This window comes from Pseudophryne corroboree, chromosome 2 (assembly GCF_028390025.1).
Source record: "Pseudophryne corroboree isolate aPseCor3 chromosome 2, aPseCor3.hap2, whole genome shotgun sequence".
Classification (NCBI taxonomy): domain Eukaryota; kingdom Metazoa; phylum Chordata; class Amphibia; order Anura; family Myobatrachidae; genus Pseudophryne; species Pseudophryne corroboree.
The window spans coordinates 279,467,944-279,485,777 of record NC_086445.1 but is presented as its reverse complement, the minus strand read 5'-3'; the positions used below and the strand labels follow the sequence as shown (position 1 = coordinate 279,485,777).

Sequence of the window (17,834 nt, the reverse complement as noted above, 5' to 3'; positions counted from 1 at the left end):
GCATTCAGTGAAAAAAATGGCCAATCTGTGTATGCTCCGCAATGTGCATGCGCGTCATACGGGTACAAAGTCCATTGTGGTTTTGCACTGGTTCTAGTGACGATTCCAATCGCACAGCCGGCCGCAAGGAGATTGACAGAAAGAGGGCGTTTCTGGGTATCAACTGACCGTTTTCAGGGAGTACTTAGAAAAATGCAGGCGTGGCAGAAAAAACGAGTGGCTGGGTGTTCGCTGGGCAGGTGTGTGACGTCAAAAGCCGTCCCTCCGTTGTTAGGATCAACGAACACGAAGAGTAACTACAGGGCTGGTCTTGCTTTGCACAAAAAGATTTTGCAGGCGCCTTGCTGCACAAGTATTCGCACTTCTGCAAAGCGAAAATACACTCCCCAGTGGGCGGCGGCAATGCGTTTGCACGGCTGCTAAAAACTGCTAGCATCCATGTGTAAGTAAAATTAAGTACACATAACTACTGTACAGGCTATATTGATAGCAGCCAGCCATATAAAGCCTCAAAACAGGGGTATGCTGATCTACAGTTCTCTATCTGGCCATGATTTATTCTGCATATCTACTCAGTGGTACATAGGTGTATAATGGTGGTGAGCAATGCTGCTTAGTGGTGCTGGGACTATGGCCTTTATTCCCGCAAGAGTTCTACCTGTGTGGCGTTTCCTCATGCTTGTGGGAGGTTTTTCCAGGTGCTCTGATTTCCTCCCACGAGCCACAGGCAAACTGAATGGTTAATTGGCTTCTAACTAAATTATCCATGTGCACTGCCTGTTTGTGCTAGGGAAATTAGATCTTATGTTACAAGAAAAAACAATTGCAAAGCGCTGAAGAATATACAAAACAAAATACGGCAAGAGATCAGGACTCTCCTGATACTCCATCCCTGTGTCTGGGAAACCTTAAGAATAGTGTACCCTTGCCTAGAAAAGGGAACATACAGTATTTGGTCACTTAAAAAAACTAATTATATTTTTAATAACAAAGCATTTGTTAAAGAAGTGGTATGTACAGTTTTAAAGCCAACATTGCTCCTTGTTTGAGAAGGGAAGAGTACAAAGCAAAATTGTGTGTTGTATAGCTAAGGAATAAAATCTGGAAATGGATTTGAGCCTCTGTTTATTAGGCTCATCCACAAATCTGACACAGCACATGCCAAATACACTGCTAGATGGTAAAAGGACTGGCACATCTGTTGCAATATATGTATTCCCTTGACTTTAAAGTTGTGCACTAGGGAGGAGATAAAGTGGATGGAGATAAATTACCAACCAACCAGCTCCTGTCTTTATTCAAACACAGCCTGTAAAATAGCAGAAGCTGATTGGTTAGTACAGGGATGGGGAACCTTCATCTCTCCAGCTGATGTGGAACTACACATACCAGCATGCCCTGCAACAGTTTTACCATGGCTAAGTAGCTAAACTGTAGCAAGGCATGCTGGTATGTGTAGTTCCACAATAGCTTAAGGGCCATAGGTGCCCCATCCCTGGGTTAGTACTGTATCTCTCTACAAGCTTTGATAAATCACCACTTAGGTCATGAAAAAAGTTAGAAAGAATGGAAGCTTGGATTATTTGCATGTGTTTTTTTCCTACTAATATTGCCTGTTGCTAGCTGGACATACAGCAGATCAACTTCCTCCAACTATCCAAGTAGTTGGCCGGTTTGGCTAAAATTCTGGCAACGTATGGGAGCAATTGACAATCAACCATTTGCTCCCAAACACCGGCAAATGGAGAAAAACTGACAAGGTGTTTAGATCAAACAGATTTAACCAATTGGATTTAATGACCATTTTTGCCTGTTTTCTGGTGTTTGGGAGAAACTTGCCGATTACCATTTGCTCCCATACATTATCAGATTTTCATGCCAACTAGTTGGACGGCTGGAGGACAGTTGGTGTGATGCACAGCATGGTTCTCTTAATTTGTCCATATAAGATTTAGCCTATGGGTAATTCCCCTGTATAGACCGAGACCACTTTCACTGCAGTCTTTTACAGAATTTTCCAGCTTCCATGTACATCTGATTCTGACAATGGGGTAAAGATGAACTAATTCACATTTTTTCAGACGGCTCTTAAAAATAGCAGTTTATAAAAATTGTATGTATTTTCTATAGAACTTTGAGAACTGTAAATTGAAATGTGTATTGCTATTGCTAATTGTGGGCAAATGACTCTAGTTAGAAGCATCATCATTGTGTAACTCAGTGGGACTTCTTACCTGTAGCCATTGTTTTTGCAGGGTCTATTTGCAGCTGCTCAGTGCTTTCAACTATGGATACAGCTCTTAGTGCATCGTTATCACTTTGAGACATGAAAGTCTTGTTGTTAATTAAGGAATCCACAATCAACTTGTTCAGTTCTAAAAAGAAAAATAAATAAATAAATAACATAATTACATTAAAAAGAACTGTTAGAGGGAAAAAAATATAACAGTACATAAAAATAGCATCATGGAAGCTACGTTTTCAATTGTTTACATACATTGCCATCGGGTAAAATTGATGGTCAGCAAGGTAAGAATTCTAGTGCTACAACTTGACATTTCAAGCTACTGTATAAAAAGTGCTAGCGATATTAGTGGCTATTGCTTGCTTAGATTACAAAAATACAGATAGAATGTAAAGGGCTGATGGGGTCTAATTAATATGCAATAAACATATTTGTTTAACTACGGAAATGCAATATATTTGGTTAAAATACTGTCAGCGTTAGTGTGTTATCTGGTAGTTCAATTTGATGTCTGTGATATGGTTTCCCACAGAGCTCGTTATCTCATGGTCAAGCAGCAATACCACCATCAAGCAGCAAACACCATCTATTCTATGTAACGTTTTTATGATCTACTGCAAATAAATGATCACTGGAGGATGAACCATTCTTATTAGAATACAGTGTTAATAACATGTTGGAACTCCTGCCTACTGAGATCTCTTACTGAAGCAGCAAAAATAAGCTATTTGAGGTTGTGCTGCTATGACATAAAAACTTCCAGGGAAAAAGAGAGCTTCGATTAAAGGGTAAAATGAGAAATAAAAGCAATGGTACACTACGAAGCATGCCAAGCAGCTTTTTATGACACACAACACAATGAATAGTCAGTGTGTTTGTAATAATCACTCCAAGCACTACTGCCAGGAATCGGACTGTCTAATGTTGTAATTCTTCCCAGAACGGGCTCAATTTTACATTTGCAGAATGCATGAAATTACAACTTCATATTAAATATATAAAAGCCATATACTGCTAATTAACGAATCACACAAACAACTTGCAATTTCAGGCTTCTAATTTTCACTAAGAATACTTTTACCCTGCACAGAACAGAATACATTTACGCTGGACAACTTCCAAATCATACAAGGTATGATGAACACCACTAACAAAAAAACTAAATTAAACAAAATCAAAAATATTTTTTTATGCTGTTTGAAACACTAATAAAGTAATAAAAGCTCAGGGCATTATACAGGAGGTAGAAAATGTAACTAATACCCACACTGATCTGAAATGCATTTAATCAAATCTTCATATTCGTATACTTGCTCATTTATTTATGAGATATATTTTATTTCCTGATGATATACAGGATACCAGTATTAATGTGAAACAACATGCCAAAGATGCAATTTAGATCATTTAGATCAGTGTTTCCCAACCGCGGTCCTCAAGGCACACTAACAGTCCTGGTTTTAGTGATATCCAGGCTTGAACACAGGTGACTTAATTAGTACCTCAGTTATTTTGATTTAACCATCTGTGCTGCAGCCTGGATTTCACTAAAACCTGCACTGTTGGTGTGCCTTGAGGACCACGGTTGGGAATGCCTGATTTAGATCAACAGCTAATTTAGGTCAGGTCGTTATTGGTACACTATCCACAAATCACTAAGTCCCAATAGGGACCTTAATGCCTGACTTAGAACCTGTTGGCCAGTCCATGCTGCATTATAGAGCACAGAATAAAATGTAACTTTGGTTTTGTTTCATTTACTGGGTGTCTTTAAGATTCTTAGCTCGAATTAGCAAGATACTAACTTTGTTTCAATGCACAATAAGTTTTTTCTATTAATACATTATTTATTGAAGCAAAGCAATAAACATAAAAAGTACACAGATTCTGATTCAGAGGTGCAATTTTGTTCGCAGTGGACTTGCTAAAACACTCTAATGACTCAGCTTCCATCTTGTGCACAGAGACGCCCAATGTCGGTGTCTCACATCCGCAGCTCACGTATATAAGTGGGAACATTGGGCGCACATTGGTCCTCTAAGCAATCCTACACTGGCTCAGAGAGATTGGCTCTCTTACGACGCTGGGGGCGTCAAATGAATTTGCAGTGGCTGACTATGGGCACTCCCAGAAAACGATCCAGACATGCCTGCGTTTTTTATATCAACCCCCGTTACTTTCTTCAAACTCTGACTACCTCTCACTCACTTTGCAACTAAATTCTCTGTGTGTCCGCAATTCACTACAATTGCCCGCAGCGGCTTTGGCACATGTGCAGTGGCACATAACAAATGCTCCACTGCGTCCTACACCTACATTGCTTCCACCTCCGAATCAGGCCCAAAATTCAAAGGAAAAAAAATATGAACATGTGTATATCACAAACTGTCACAGGGAGGTTGACAATGTAAGTACAAACTTAGACAAGGATTGAGAGCATGGTTGAGAACAAACAAAGCATTGGGAAATTCACAAAAAAATTCTGAGGGGGGGGGGGGGGGACCTCTATGGTGAATAAAGGTAACACATAGCAGGAGAAATACAACAGCATAAGTGTCCCAAGAGTCATCACCATCACCCACCTCCTCCAAAGCGTGAGAGAATCAGAGAAAAGCACAATTTTAAATTTTTAGAAATATATGTTCATCAGTTGTTCTGAATGTGATAACAGTAGCTTCAGAAAGGTAGCAATCAGTAACAACAGCACCAATTCAGAGTTGCACACAAGATGGATACAAATCTAGGAAATTAAATGTGGATATTCCCCCATAGTACGTATGTATTTGACCGCATAGCTCCTATCCATCCACTTGGGGTAGTAGCTGTCATCATTACCAAAGAGCATTTGTGCTAGCTCTATAACTGAGCTTGTCACAGCATTCCCACTCTTGTGGGACGCACCACAGATCTGTCACTCAATTCTGCATTAATATTGTATCATTAACACCACTATGCAGAAGATACACAAATCTATCTCTCCACCTTTCTTATCCTGCATGTCTAATTGCTTTTCTGCCATAGCCACTTTGATAAATCTATCCAAAATAGAAAAAAAAGGATCTGATGGCACTATATTCACACCAAATAGATTCGAATTAGGGATATTTAATATATTAATCATAGATTAAAACAGAGACAGATCTGCAGCAATATTGAAAGAGGTACGGCAGCACCTCCTAAGAGTTAATTAGATCAAAACGATGTCAATTTGATATTGTCGCACTACATAAGCAAAACTTATTTATTGCAGCTACAATTTAACAAACAGCAGTTATTTTACTGAAATGTGTAAAGTGCAACATTGTTCCTTTTTATTTTCTACATTAAGATCACAGATCTGCACAGATCTTTTGCCACTTTAACGAATCAAAGCTACTTCAAATGTAAGGTCTCATACATTTTGCTCCATTCTGAAGTCACTATTTAACCCAATCTCCACAGGTGACAATTTGCTCAGTCTTTTTCCCAATATCTGCCACCTCACGGTCATCAATGACTGCTCTCTAAACCTTAACACACCACTATGTAAATCCCTTCTTTGGTTTACCAATCCCTCCAGATTCCACTTCCAGCTGCCTTCCCTCAACAATAATTTCCCTTCACACTTCTGATTTCATCACTAAATACACCCCAATTTGACCTCCAAACCTGTGCCTCCCCTCCTCATAAAAACCACCTCTCCACCCCACCTGCAAGACTTTTCCCCATACTGCTTCCCATCTGTGTAACTCTGTCTGACCCCCAAACTAAAATATTTCATTCTTTCCCTCAAAAACCTGCATTTTAACTCTTGCCTACTCCTAAACCACTCCCAATTACTCCTGTCATGACTACCTGGTCTACTCACAAGAGCCTTTAGAGATGCTAGTTAAAATTTTGGAATCTACCAGACATTCCAGTAGAGTAGGGAATTGTGTCTGGAAGGAACTAGGTCCAACCATCATATGGTAAGTCTCCTGTCCCTTCACCACAACACAGACCAATACGGACTATTGTACAAGTTCTAGGGGGATAATCTAATTTAACACTAAATTCAGAAAGAGAGTTGAAGAGCTGGAAGTAGCATGGGTCTCCAAAACAGTAGGGGATCAGTGTATTTTACTTCAAATGTCTACAAAGAAAAGGTGAAATTACACAAACGTTCTAAGGTGATCATTGTATTTCCACATACACAAGGACATCAACAGAGCTAAATCTGAAAGACAACGGTCACACCCTGAGAAATGCATTTAAAACACATGAATCCCCTTGATGGTATTACGTACACATGTAGATAGCTATATACTTCATTTGACCTGTAACATAAGATAAAGAGCTTACAAGAATGGATTACTGTTTCTAAATCAAAGTTTCATTCACTGTACAGAAAAATGCCTATACTGATGATTCCTCCCAGAGACAATCTTTGTAAAAATCTTTCAGATAAAACATATTATGAGTGAAACATTGCCTAAATATGTATATATTTCATTACAGACACAGCAGGGATATTTCCACAAGTTACAAATTAAATGGCAATGTCTACTGAAGGAGCACATTAATCTGGAGATTTGTTCAATAAGCTTTATTTAAATTTATGTGAATAATAGGTTAGTGCTCATAGATTTCCAACAGTAAATGAAATAACTGCCTGTATTTTTAAAATCAAATATTTTTAGGCGTACATTAAAGACCAGTTTGAAAGTTGCAAACATTCATATAAAAGTGTTATTGGTGGGCAAGACAGTCCTGGGTCACAGACTTCAAGGGTGGAATTCAATTGTTTTGTTGGTGCCCCACCAGAGCTATTCACTTGCTGCTAACACCCCCCCCCCCCCCCAGAAGCGCACTGCTTGTGTGCACCCCCGATAGTGACGGGTTTAACCGAGCAAAGTGGTTAAACCCGTCTAAAATCCTAATTAAGCCAAATCACAGAATTTTCACAATTTCAGCTCACACCTCAGGAGGTTGCAAGCTAAAATGTGTCCCCCATTGCATACAAGCTTTAACGGAGCAACAATTAAACTGCTCCACTCAGGGCCGTAACTAGGTGTGTGCGAGAGGGGCCTCGCACACAGCGCAGAGCCCTGGGGAGCGCACAGTCACGGCCCTGTTTAACACTGTACGGAGCATCAGAGCTCCGTACAGCTCCATTGCCTAGCCGCAGCCCGCCCCAGCCGCAAGGCGCCTCAGCTCCACTATACGGGCGGCTGGGGCATGTTGACCGATCCTCCCTGCTCTGCATCTATACACTACTCTATGCTGCAGACAGGATTTTTTCCCGTTCTGCAGCAGCCTGCCAGCGGCCATCAAGGCCCCGCCCCCTCCAGCTCAAACTACCTCCCCCTGACCCCGACTGACACCAGCACGTATGTTTTACCTATGACGGCACTGTAGTGGAAGGCAGGCTTCCCAAGCCTTCCCTGCGCCTGTTCCGCATGGAGTATGACGTCACGAACGCGCCGCCTGCTGCCCGCACCGCACCGCACATGAAGTAACCTGGCTGGAGGCTATGTGACTCTAGACTCCACTGGCCACAGACTCCATGAGCCCAGCAGCGTCAGGGTCTCTAGTCCTTCTTCCCTGATAGCTGCTTATAGCAAATACAGGTATGCAGCTGCAGGGCAGGTTGGGCACTACATTATTAGCTATATAATATTCTCATTATAAATTATTCGTAGTATATACATATGTATATGTGTATAGATATGTGTGTTTATATAATATGTATCTCTATAATATGTATAGTATATACAGTGTAATGTATGTATGTATGTGTAATATATTAATATATATATATATATTTTACACAGTAATGTGTAAAAAGGGGACGCTGTCTGCCATAATGTGTAAAAAGGGGCTCTAGTGTAGTGGCGCTACTGTGCGGTGTAATTTGAATAATGGAGACTACTGTGCACCGTAGTATGAATTGGTATTATTTTGTGGCCACACCCTTTCCCCATGAAGCCACGCCCCTACGGCGCGCACTGACCATATTTTACATAAGGTGGGTGGGGGGCGCCAATGCCGTCTCTTGCACACAGCGCTAAAATGCCTAGTTACGGCACTGGCTCCACTGGGTAGCTGCTCCCGAAGTGTTGTAGTTTCCACAAAGTGAGTGTTTCTGGGTGGAGATTAGACAGACCAGGGACCGGCTTATTAGGTTTTGTTTTCACATCTATAAATGCTGGGAGATATTTATATATCTATATGTAGGTGTTTTATATATATATATATATATATATATACATACATATATATACACGAGGAAATAGCCGGCACTCTGTATGTCAGTCAGGTAGATGCCCAGGTGCCCTCCGATGTCTACAAAATTGTAGACCAATGTAGGAAGAGGTTCTACGGCGGCACCCACGGGTCTCTCAAACAATTATCAATCAGGTGACTGGCACCAAATCAGACTGGTTAACGTTTCAGTTTAATGAAATAACATTTCGTCAGAACACTTCAAACACAGAATTGTTCTGACGAAAATGTATTTCATTAAGCTGAAACGTTAACCAGTCCTATTTGGTGCTAGTCGCCTGATTGATAACTGTTTGAGAGACCCGGACAGTGCATACATATGATATCCCGGCAGAGGGGATGCCAACAGCAGCATCCCATCCCAGCGGGCTCTGCAGGGATCCGAACAGCTGTTATATTAACTGCATCCCATATGCACATGTGTGTTTTTATGTAGAAGCACTGGCCTGATTCAGATCCTGACGTAGCTGTAGCTCATGAAAAGTATCAATGTTTAGTGCTTTGCACATGTGCCGGACCCATACTGCTTATGTGCATTATGGGTCTGCGACGTCGGATACAGATCGATTGTGGTGTCAGTGATATACAGTCTGGTGCCGCTTGGGGGAGGGGGTGACGACAGTCTTAATTTCCCAAAATGTTGCTGCCCTTTTGGCAGCGTGACAATGCCAGGACCTCCTTCAGGAGACATCGGATATCTTGGCCTCTTTGTTGGATCTGTGGAGGTCGACTTGCGCAACTCCATGGGTCACACAGCGATGGTGTTGCAGATGATCTGATAGTACGTTCTAAGAAGCAGCTTAGATCAGCAATGCATACAGGAGGCATGACCCCTCCTGCTTCACTACAATATTAGTGCTATCGCTGCTGCTTCCATGTAAGCAGCAGCAATATCACCTCCAACCACATGTGAATCAGTCCCACTGTGCGCCTGGTACTGTAATTGATAGGCTTGTTGGGCTTCCAGCATACAGCAGTGTGTGTATAGAATGTTTATGGTAGACACCTCATCAAGTTTGCAGGTCAAAGGCAGAAATTCCATTGGTACAGTAGGTGCATAGCACCAAGGCACCTGAGCACTAAGGGGCCCACAGCTTCTTAGGCAAGCAATGAATTATTGCCGCCCCCCCCCCCCCCTCCCCCAAGGTACATGTCCCCTGTTTTCCACACCACAAAAGGACATTGTGCTTGCTGCCACCGACTGTTTCTCCCTGTCATCCACTGCATCCCCTTCTCACCCTCTGCCTCCCCTTGTCACCCTCTGCATCTCCCTGTCACCCACTGCTGTCTGGCATATTGTGACAGTGGCGTGGAGGAGAGGGGCCCACCACTCAAAGGTTATGCCACTGGTCAAAGTGTATGTTTACACTAATTGAGTCATCAGGCTGCTATCCACTGGGTGGGACTTGATGAAAATATTTAAGTCATGTGGCCACCCACTTCACAGACAGTTAAGCACCATAACAGGAGATGTGTCTGCTCAGAGTAAGTCTAGAAGTATACCATATATGCTGGCGTTGTGTTAGTTGTGTTTTTGTGCAACTGTCATCCACTATACAGAGCATTAACTTAACTGGTGTTGTATCTGTGTGTGATATATATATGTGTGTGTGTGTGTGTGTGTGTGTGTGTGTGTGTGTGTGTGTGTGTGTGTCTCTATGTATTACATGTGTGCCTAAACTTATATATCTATGTGTGCCATAGTTTATCCAATGACCCTGGATTCTTATGTAGACCAGTGGAGGGCTGCAGAAAGATTACACTTATTTAATGCAAATAAAAATCCAGGTGGTGTGAAATGGATGTCTTAAGGTTTAGTTAGTAGCACCATAGATACAGCACTTGCTTATCCATAGTCCCTGTCCAGACTACGGTTGCTGAACACAACACAGGTGATCACAGCAGTGTGGAGAGGGACCGGGGGAAGATTATTACAAGCGGAAAATGCAGTTATGTTGTCACTCATATTTACTTATACAACTAATACCTGTTCCCCATACCACTATTTACAAAACAAATATTACATTTTTAAAGAAACACACACACTTGTTTGCTGATAACTCTAAATCAGTCATTGTATATTTTATAAGTGTTTATTAATTTAAATGTTAATTACCTCTCACTATTTCTATTACCTAGAAACACCCCCCTCCCCCAACCTGACCACAATCGTGCCCTGCCTCTTCATGGCATAATGCTGTGATTTGTGGGTGTCATTTTGACCTCTCATACACGCATGAATTGTGGCATTATGCCACAAGGACGTATTGCCTAATGATTCTATTCACCTGGACCCACCAAAGCTACTGCATTGAAGGTGTGAGATATATGCAGTATATCACACTGTATATATACATAGATTATAAATAGATAGAAACCTCTCCTTGCAAATCCTTGTTTGCCCCTGGAAGAGGAGTGTCCGGGTAACTGCAGACCAGCACACACATGCATATGTGTTTCAGAAAGCTGTCCCGTATCATCTACAGGTGGTTAAGGGCAGATGAAAATGCATAATGATGATGGTTGTGCACATCAGCAAGTCTGATTGGAATGTACCACAAATAGGTGATTTTTCTGATGTTTGTGAATAAAAAGTTTGTGTGTTTGTTTTAGCAAAATTTATTTTTTATTTACATGGTGAGTTGTACCTGTGGTATTAGAGACATTTTTAATCTTATTAAAGACTAATAACACTATAAAGGTGTACGCATTTCACAAGCAAAAGAAACACATACTGGGTGCATATGCTACTGGTACAGGTGTGCTTATATACACAACCAATGCTTTTTTTAGTATACACATTTTTATGCCTGCAATTTGGGGCACAGTTGCTGCTAACTAATGTGCATTAGTATTTACTCTGAATTGATTTTTAGTTTTATACACAGTAACATCTGTTCTAGATTTCACCAACCATATCCATGACACCAAAGAGATTCCATCCATTATTCAACAGCAACAAGTGACGATTACTGTATGGGAAAAGGATAATTACAGGGGCAAGAAAGGAATAGGGAGGGCGAAGATCATTGCAGGAGGATAATCACTACACGTAAAGGAGAAGGGAGAGGAGAAAGGCTGAGGGAAGAGGATTAAGCAATAAAGGATTTTTTTGCAGTTAAATGCTACATAATGCTCGCCTAAACTTTTTATAAAATATTCAAATTGTTTAAACAAAATGTAAAATCTCTCAAAACTGACAACTATACAGTATAGGATGAATAGTGTAAATTATTCAGAAACAAAGCTAGAAAGCAGGCGATAATAGCTCCTTATCAATCACAGTGCTTGCAGCAGCCTCCTACATACAGTAGTTCTTTAAGGGGGTGGCATAACAGGCTCCAGAAAACTTAGCTTCATTTAAAAGGCAGCCTGGTCGGAGAGGGTCGTCCAGTTTTTTATTTTAAGTGAAGTTACGGTTTGCTCATTGATTTGTCCCCAACACACATTCCAGAAGGGGCCAGTCAGGATAAAGCACTAGTGGGAGGGTAAGGTTTAGGGTTGGGATTAAAATAACACAAAAAATATATATATATATTAACTTTTTTTGTGTCTATCTCTTGACCTTGTCAACCATTTAACTGTAAACAATATTTTGACCCAGTTAAATGATTGACTGGCTATCTAGACTAGAGATTTTCAACCTTTTACATCTCGTGGCACACTGAACAAGATTTAAATATTGCCAAGGCACACTCAAATATAATGGTGATGCATGGTGCAGTTGCGTGTCCTAGGATGTTATGTTGCAGCTTCTCCGTAGATAACGCCTGAGCCACATCCGAGAAAGCCAGAAGAGCCCAACACTGCCCGGGCCCAAAATTAGAACTGGCCCTGCAACCACTAAACCCACCAGTATTGATCGTTCCAGGGCCTCAGTAGCGGCAAAACACTGACCGGCCTGGCTGTGCTTCTATGGCGGCACACCTGGAGACTGCTCAGGGAACACTAGTGTGCCACGGCACAGTGGTTGAAAAACACTGATCTAGACAGTGTTGATCTTTTAATCCACACCCAATATACATTACTAGGTTCTCAAACCAGAAGCAGCAAAGCGAGCAATGATGTCACATTTATCTAATAAAAACCTTTTTTAACATGTTCTGTGATTCAATTCTTAATGGTCAGTGAGGGTGAAACAAATCTTGATACAAGGATCATATCACACAAGCAATTTGCTTTGTTGTAGCTTGAAACTTCTGTAGTAAAAGAAATAATGAACCCCTTAATGACCCCTTAATGATTGATATAACAGAGATATTTCAAGTCTCCTTGGAATTTTGAGACCTGCGTAAAACAACTCGACCTGCAGGTTATGCTTTTACACCATGAGCAGGCATAAAACAGGGGTAGGAAGAAGATTGCCATATAAATCTAATCAAAAGACCACAAAAAAGTTTTTGACATTAATGGGTTAAAAGTCGCAAAGCTCTGCTATTAAAATCTGACCAATGAACAATAAGGAAATTATAATTTCTACAATTATTTAACCACAACAATGAAAAAAAGTTAACAGAATTTGGTCAAACTTGTTGTTTCTTTCTGGGTTCTTCACTCATAAAAATTTGCAACTAGTGCATTTTCCCCTGAATACTATTCATAAAACTCATAGGATGCAAATCCAAACCATCTAACAAAGTACATCAATACTGTATGTGAAGATAGTGTATTGTCACAATTGACACACATAATAAGGCAAACTCCGAAGCAGTAGCACGATGAAATATGCACATGCTGATAATATTCTTACTTATGGAACTGGCTGGGTAGAATGAAAAGCTTTGCGTCTATTTCCATTTGATATAAGGTTTAAATAGATGTCATTTTGTGTCCTTACCTAAGATCAGGACTGGGCTTAGGTTCATTCTGTCCATGAGGAATTAGAGAAACCTCCATAATATGTATACACCCTATTGAAGCCTTGCACCGATCATACTTGGCTATGAAAACCAAAACCTTGCAAGGAAGTAAGTCTATAAGAACATTCTGCTGTGAACCGGTCAAGTGTCATTAAGATGCCTTAGTAAATCAGTGACTCATTCCTGTGAACAAAGTCAGCTATACCGCTCTATTAGACTAAAGTTACCTTGAAGAAATTACAAAACAGAGAGTAACCAGTGTAAACCAGCAGCAAAGTACCATTTAACATATGTATCTGGAAGGTCACAAACAGTATTCTTGTTACTTTTTAAACAAAAGTGTCGCTAATGAGGTTATTGCAACATAGGAACAATACAATTGGCTTCTGGCAATAAACTAAATGGTTTAGAAAATCTGTGACATAATAGGATACTTATTACGCAGTGGCAAAAGTCTAGTTTAAACAGAAAAAAACAGAAATCAGCAACAGTGTGTGTATGTATATATATATATATATATATATATATATATATATACATACAAACACACACTATATATATATATATATATATATATATATATATATATATATTAGATTTGGAGTTGCAGCATAGCAAGTTAGTATTAAAAAGTGTATACTCATTAGTCAATGACAAAGGAATTGTATTTGTTTATTAACATTATTAGTTATTAACATTTACTTAACCCTCGCACCCGCCGCCCCCCCCCCCCCCCCCAAAAAAAAAGCGTACAGTCCCCCTAACATCACTAAAAGCAGCACCAGGCTGAACCAGCCAGGGGGATAATACCATAGCAGGGGGACACTCAGTGTGGGGTCCCCATGCCATCACATTAAACACCCCCCAAACCAGTCAGCCCAGGGATGGAATTCCTCGGAAAGTGGGGACCCCAAAAAATGAAAATGGAGTCCCCCCTCCCGAGCAACAACCACCCCTGGTGGCAGTGGGTGCAGGATTCATTGTATGATATTGTTCTTTACAGGCAGTCTACAGGTTCCAGCAAGCCTGCCCTAGCATGCCGGCACTTGGAGAACCACAAGTGCCACATAGTAAATGGATGGTCCACAAAAGCTGTGAATTAAGCTGTCAATTTAAAGCAAGGACCTATGAAGTAGTACTTTGTGATATCCTACCTGTGGCACTGGCACATATGTGACTGCCAAATTGGTGTAGGAAAATAAGAATTTACTTACCGATAATTCTATTTCTCGGAGTCCGTAGTGGATGCTGGGGTTCCTGAAAGGACCATGGGGAATAGCGGCTCCGCAGGAGACAGGGCACAAAAGTAAAGCTTTCCGATCAGGTGGTGTGCACTGGCTCCTCCCCCTATGACCCTCCTCCAAGCCAGTTAGGTACTGTGCCCGGACGAGCGTACACAATAAGGGAGGAATTTTGAATCCCGGGTAAGACTCATACCAGCCACACCAATCACACTGTACAACTTGTGATCTAAACCCAGTTAACAGTATGATAACAGCGGAGCCTCTGAAAAGATGGCTCACAACAATAATAACCCGATTTTTGTAACTATGTACAAGTATTGCAGATAATCCGCACTTGGGATGGGCGCCCAGCATCCACTACGGACTCCGAGAAATAGAATTATCGGTAAGTAAATTCTTATTTTCTCTATCGTCCTAGTGGATGCTGGGGTTCCTGAAAGGACCATGGGGATTATACCAAAGCTCCCAAACGGGCGGGAGAGTGCGGATGACTCTGCAGCACCGAATGAGAGAACTCTAGGTCCTCCTTAGCCAGGGTATCAAATTTGTAGAATTTAGCAAACGTGTTTGCCCCTGACCAAGTAGCTGCTCGGCAAAGTTGTAAAGCCGAGACCCCTCGGGCAGCCGCCCAAGATGAGCCCACCTTCCTTGTGGAATGGGCATTTACATATTTTGGCTGTGGCAGGCCTGCCACAGAATGTGCAAGCTGAATTGTATTACACATCCAACTAGCAATAGTCTGCTTAGAAGCAAGAGCACCCAGTTTGTTGGGTGCATACAGGATAACAGCAAGTCAGTTTTCCTGACTCCAGCCGTCCTGGAACATATTTTCAGGGCCCTGACAACATCTAGCAACTTGGAGTCCTCCAAGTCCCTAGTAGGTGCAAGGCACCACAATAAGCTGGTTCAGGTGAAACACTGACACCACCTTAGGGAGAGAACTGGGGACGAGTCCGCAGCTCTGCCCTGTCCGAATGGACAAACAGATATGGGCTTTTTTGAGAAAAAACCACCAATTTGACACTCGCCTGGTCCAGGCCAGGACCAAGAGCATGGTCACTTTTCATGTGAGATGCTTCAAATCCACAGATTTGACTGGTTTTAAACCAATGTGATTTGAGGAATCCCAGAACTACGTTGAGATCCCACAGTGCCACTGGAGGCACAAAAGGGGTTGTATATGCAATACTCCCTTGACAAACTTCTGGACTTCAGGAACTGAAGCCAATTCTTTCTGGAAGAAAATCGACTGGGCCGAAATTTGAACCTTAATGGACCCCAATTTGAGGCCCATAGACACTCCTGTTTGCAGGAAATGCAGGAAACGACCGAGTTGAAATTTCTTTGTGGGGCCTTCCTGGCCTCACACCACGCAACATATTTTCGCCACATGTGGTGATAATGTTGTGCGGTCACCTCCTTTCTGGCTTTGACCAGGGTAGGAATGACCTCTTCCGGAATGCCTTTTTCCCTTAGGATCCGGCTTTCCACCGCCATGCCGACAAACGCAGCTGCGGTAAGTCTTGGAACAGACATGGTACTTGCTGAAGCAAGTCCCTTCTTAGCGGCAGAGGCCATAAGACCTCTGTAAGCATCTCTTGAAGTTCCGGGTACCAAGTCCTTCTTGGCCAATCCGGAGCCATGAGTATAGTTCTTACTCCTCTACGTCTTATAATTCTCAGCACCTTAGGTATGAGAAGCAGAGGAGGGAACACATACACCGACTGGTACACCCACGGTGTTACCAGAACGTCCACAGCTATTGCCTGAGGGTCTCTTGACCTGGCGCAATACCTGTCCCGTTTTTTGTTCCGACGGGACGCCATCATGTCCACCTTTGGTATTTCCCAACGGTTTACAATCATGTGGAAAAAACTTCCCGATGAAGTTTCCACTCTCCCGGGTGGAGGTCGTGCCTGCTGAGGAAGTCTGCTTCCCAGTTTCCATTCCCGGGATGAAACACTGCTGACAGTGCTATCACATGATTTTCCGCCCAGCGAAAAGTCCTTGCAGTTTTTGCCATTGCCCTCCTGCTTCTTGTGTCGCCCTGTCTGTTTACGTGGGCGACTGCCGTGATGTTTTTCCCACTGGATCAATACCGGCTGACCTTGAAGCAGAGGTCTTGCTAAGCTTAGAGCATTATAAATTTACCCTTAGCTCCAGTATATTTATGTGGAGAAAAGTCTCCAGACTTGATCACACTCCCTGGAAATTTTTTCCTTGTGTGACTGCTCCCCAGCCTCTCGGGCTGGGCTCCGTGGTCACCAGCATCCAATCCTGAATGCCGAATCTGCGGCCCTCTAGAAGATGAGCACTCTATAACCACCACAGGAGAGACACCCTTGTCCTTGGATATAGGGTTATCCGCTGATGCATCTGAAGATGCGATCCGGACCATTTGTCCAGCAGATCCCACTGAAAAGTTCTTGCGTGAAATCTGCCGAATGGAATTGCTTCGTAGGAAGCCACCATTTTTACCAGGCCCCTTGTGCAATGATGCACTGTTTTTAGGAGGTTCCTGACTAGCTCGGATAACTCCCTGGCTTTCTCTTCCGGGAGAAACACCTTTTTCTGGACTGTGTCCAGAATCATCCCTAGGCACAGCAGACGTGTCGTCGGGATCAGCTGCGATTTTGGAATATTTAGAATCCACCCGTGCTGTTGTAGCAGTATCCGAGATAGTGCTACTCCGACCTCCAACTGTTCCCTGGACTATGCCCTTATCAGGAGATCGTCCAAGTAAGGGATAATTAAGACGCCTTTTCTTCGAAGAAGAATCATCATTTCGGCCATTACCTTGGTAAAGACCCGGGGTGCCGTGGACAATCCAAACGGCAGCGTCTGAAACTGATAGTGACAGTTCTGCACCACGAACCTGAGGTACCCTTAGTGAGAAGGGCAAATTTGGGACATAGAGGTAAGCATCCCTGATGTCCCGGGACACTATATAGTCCCCTTCTTCCTGGTTCGTTATCACTGCTCTGAGTGACTCCATCTTGATTTGAACCTTTGTAAGTGTTCAAAAAAAAATTTTTTTAGAATAAGTCTCACCTAGCCTTCTGGCTTCAGTACCACAATATAGTGTGGAATAATACCCCTTTTCTTGTAGTAGGAGGGGTAATTTAATTATCACCTGCTGGGAATACAGCTTGTGAATTTTTTCCCATACTGCCTCCTTGTCGGAGGGAGACCTTGGTAAAGCAGACTTCAGGAGCCTGCGAAGGGGAAACGTCTCGACATTCC

At 42.2% G+C, this 17,834-nt stretch overlaps 1 protein-coding gene across 6 annotated transcripts in view; it reads right to left on the bottom strand.

The window, feature by feature from the left end:
* The window catches only part of ENOX1 (ecto-NOX disulfide-thiol exchanger 1), a 1,047,374-nt gene that overhangs the window by 349,206 nt on the left and 680,334 nt on the right, over positions 1 to 17,834 (bottom strand). For all 6 annotated transcript variants that reach the window (XM_063952856.1, XM_063952852.1, XM_063952853.1 and 3 more), the window contains one exon: positions 2,235 to 2,375. In XM_063952856.1, the coding sequence (XP_063808926.1) occupies positions 2,235 to 2,328 (94 nt within the window). In that variant the 5' untranslated portion in view covers positions 2,329 to 2,375. The remainder of the gene's footprint in view (positions 1 to 2,234; positions 2,376 to 17,834) is intronic.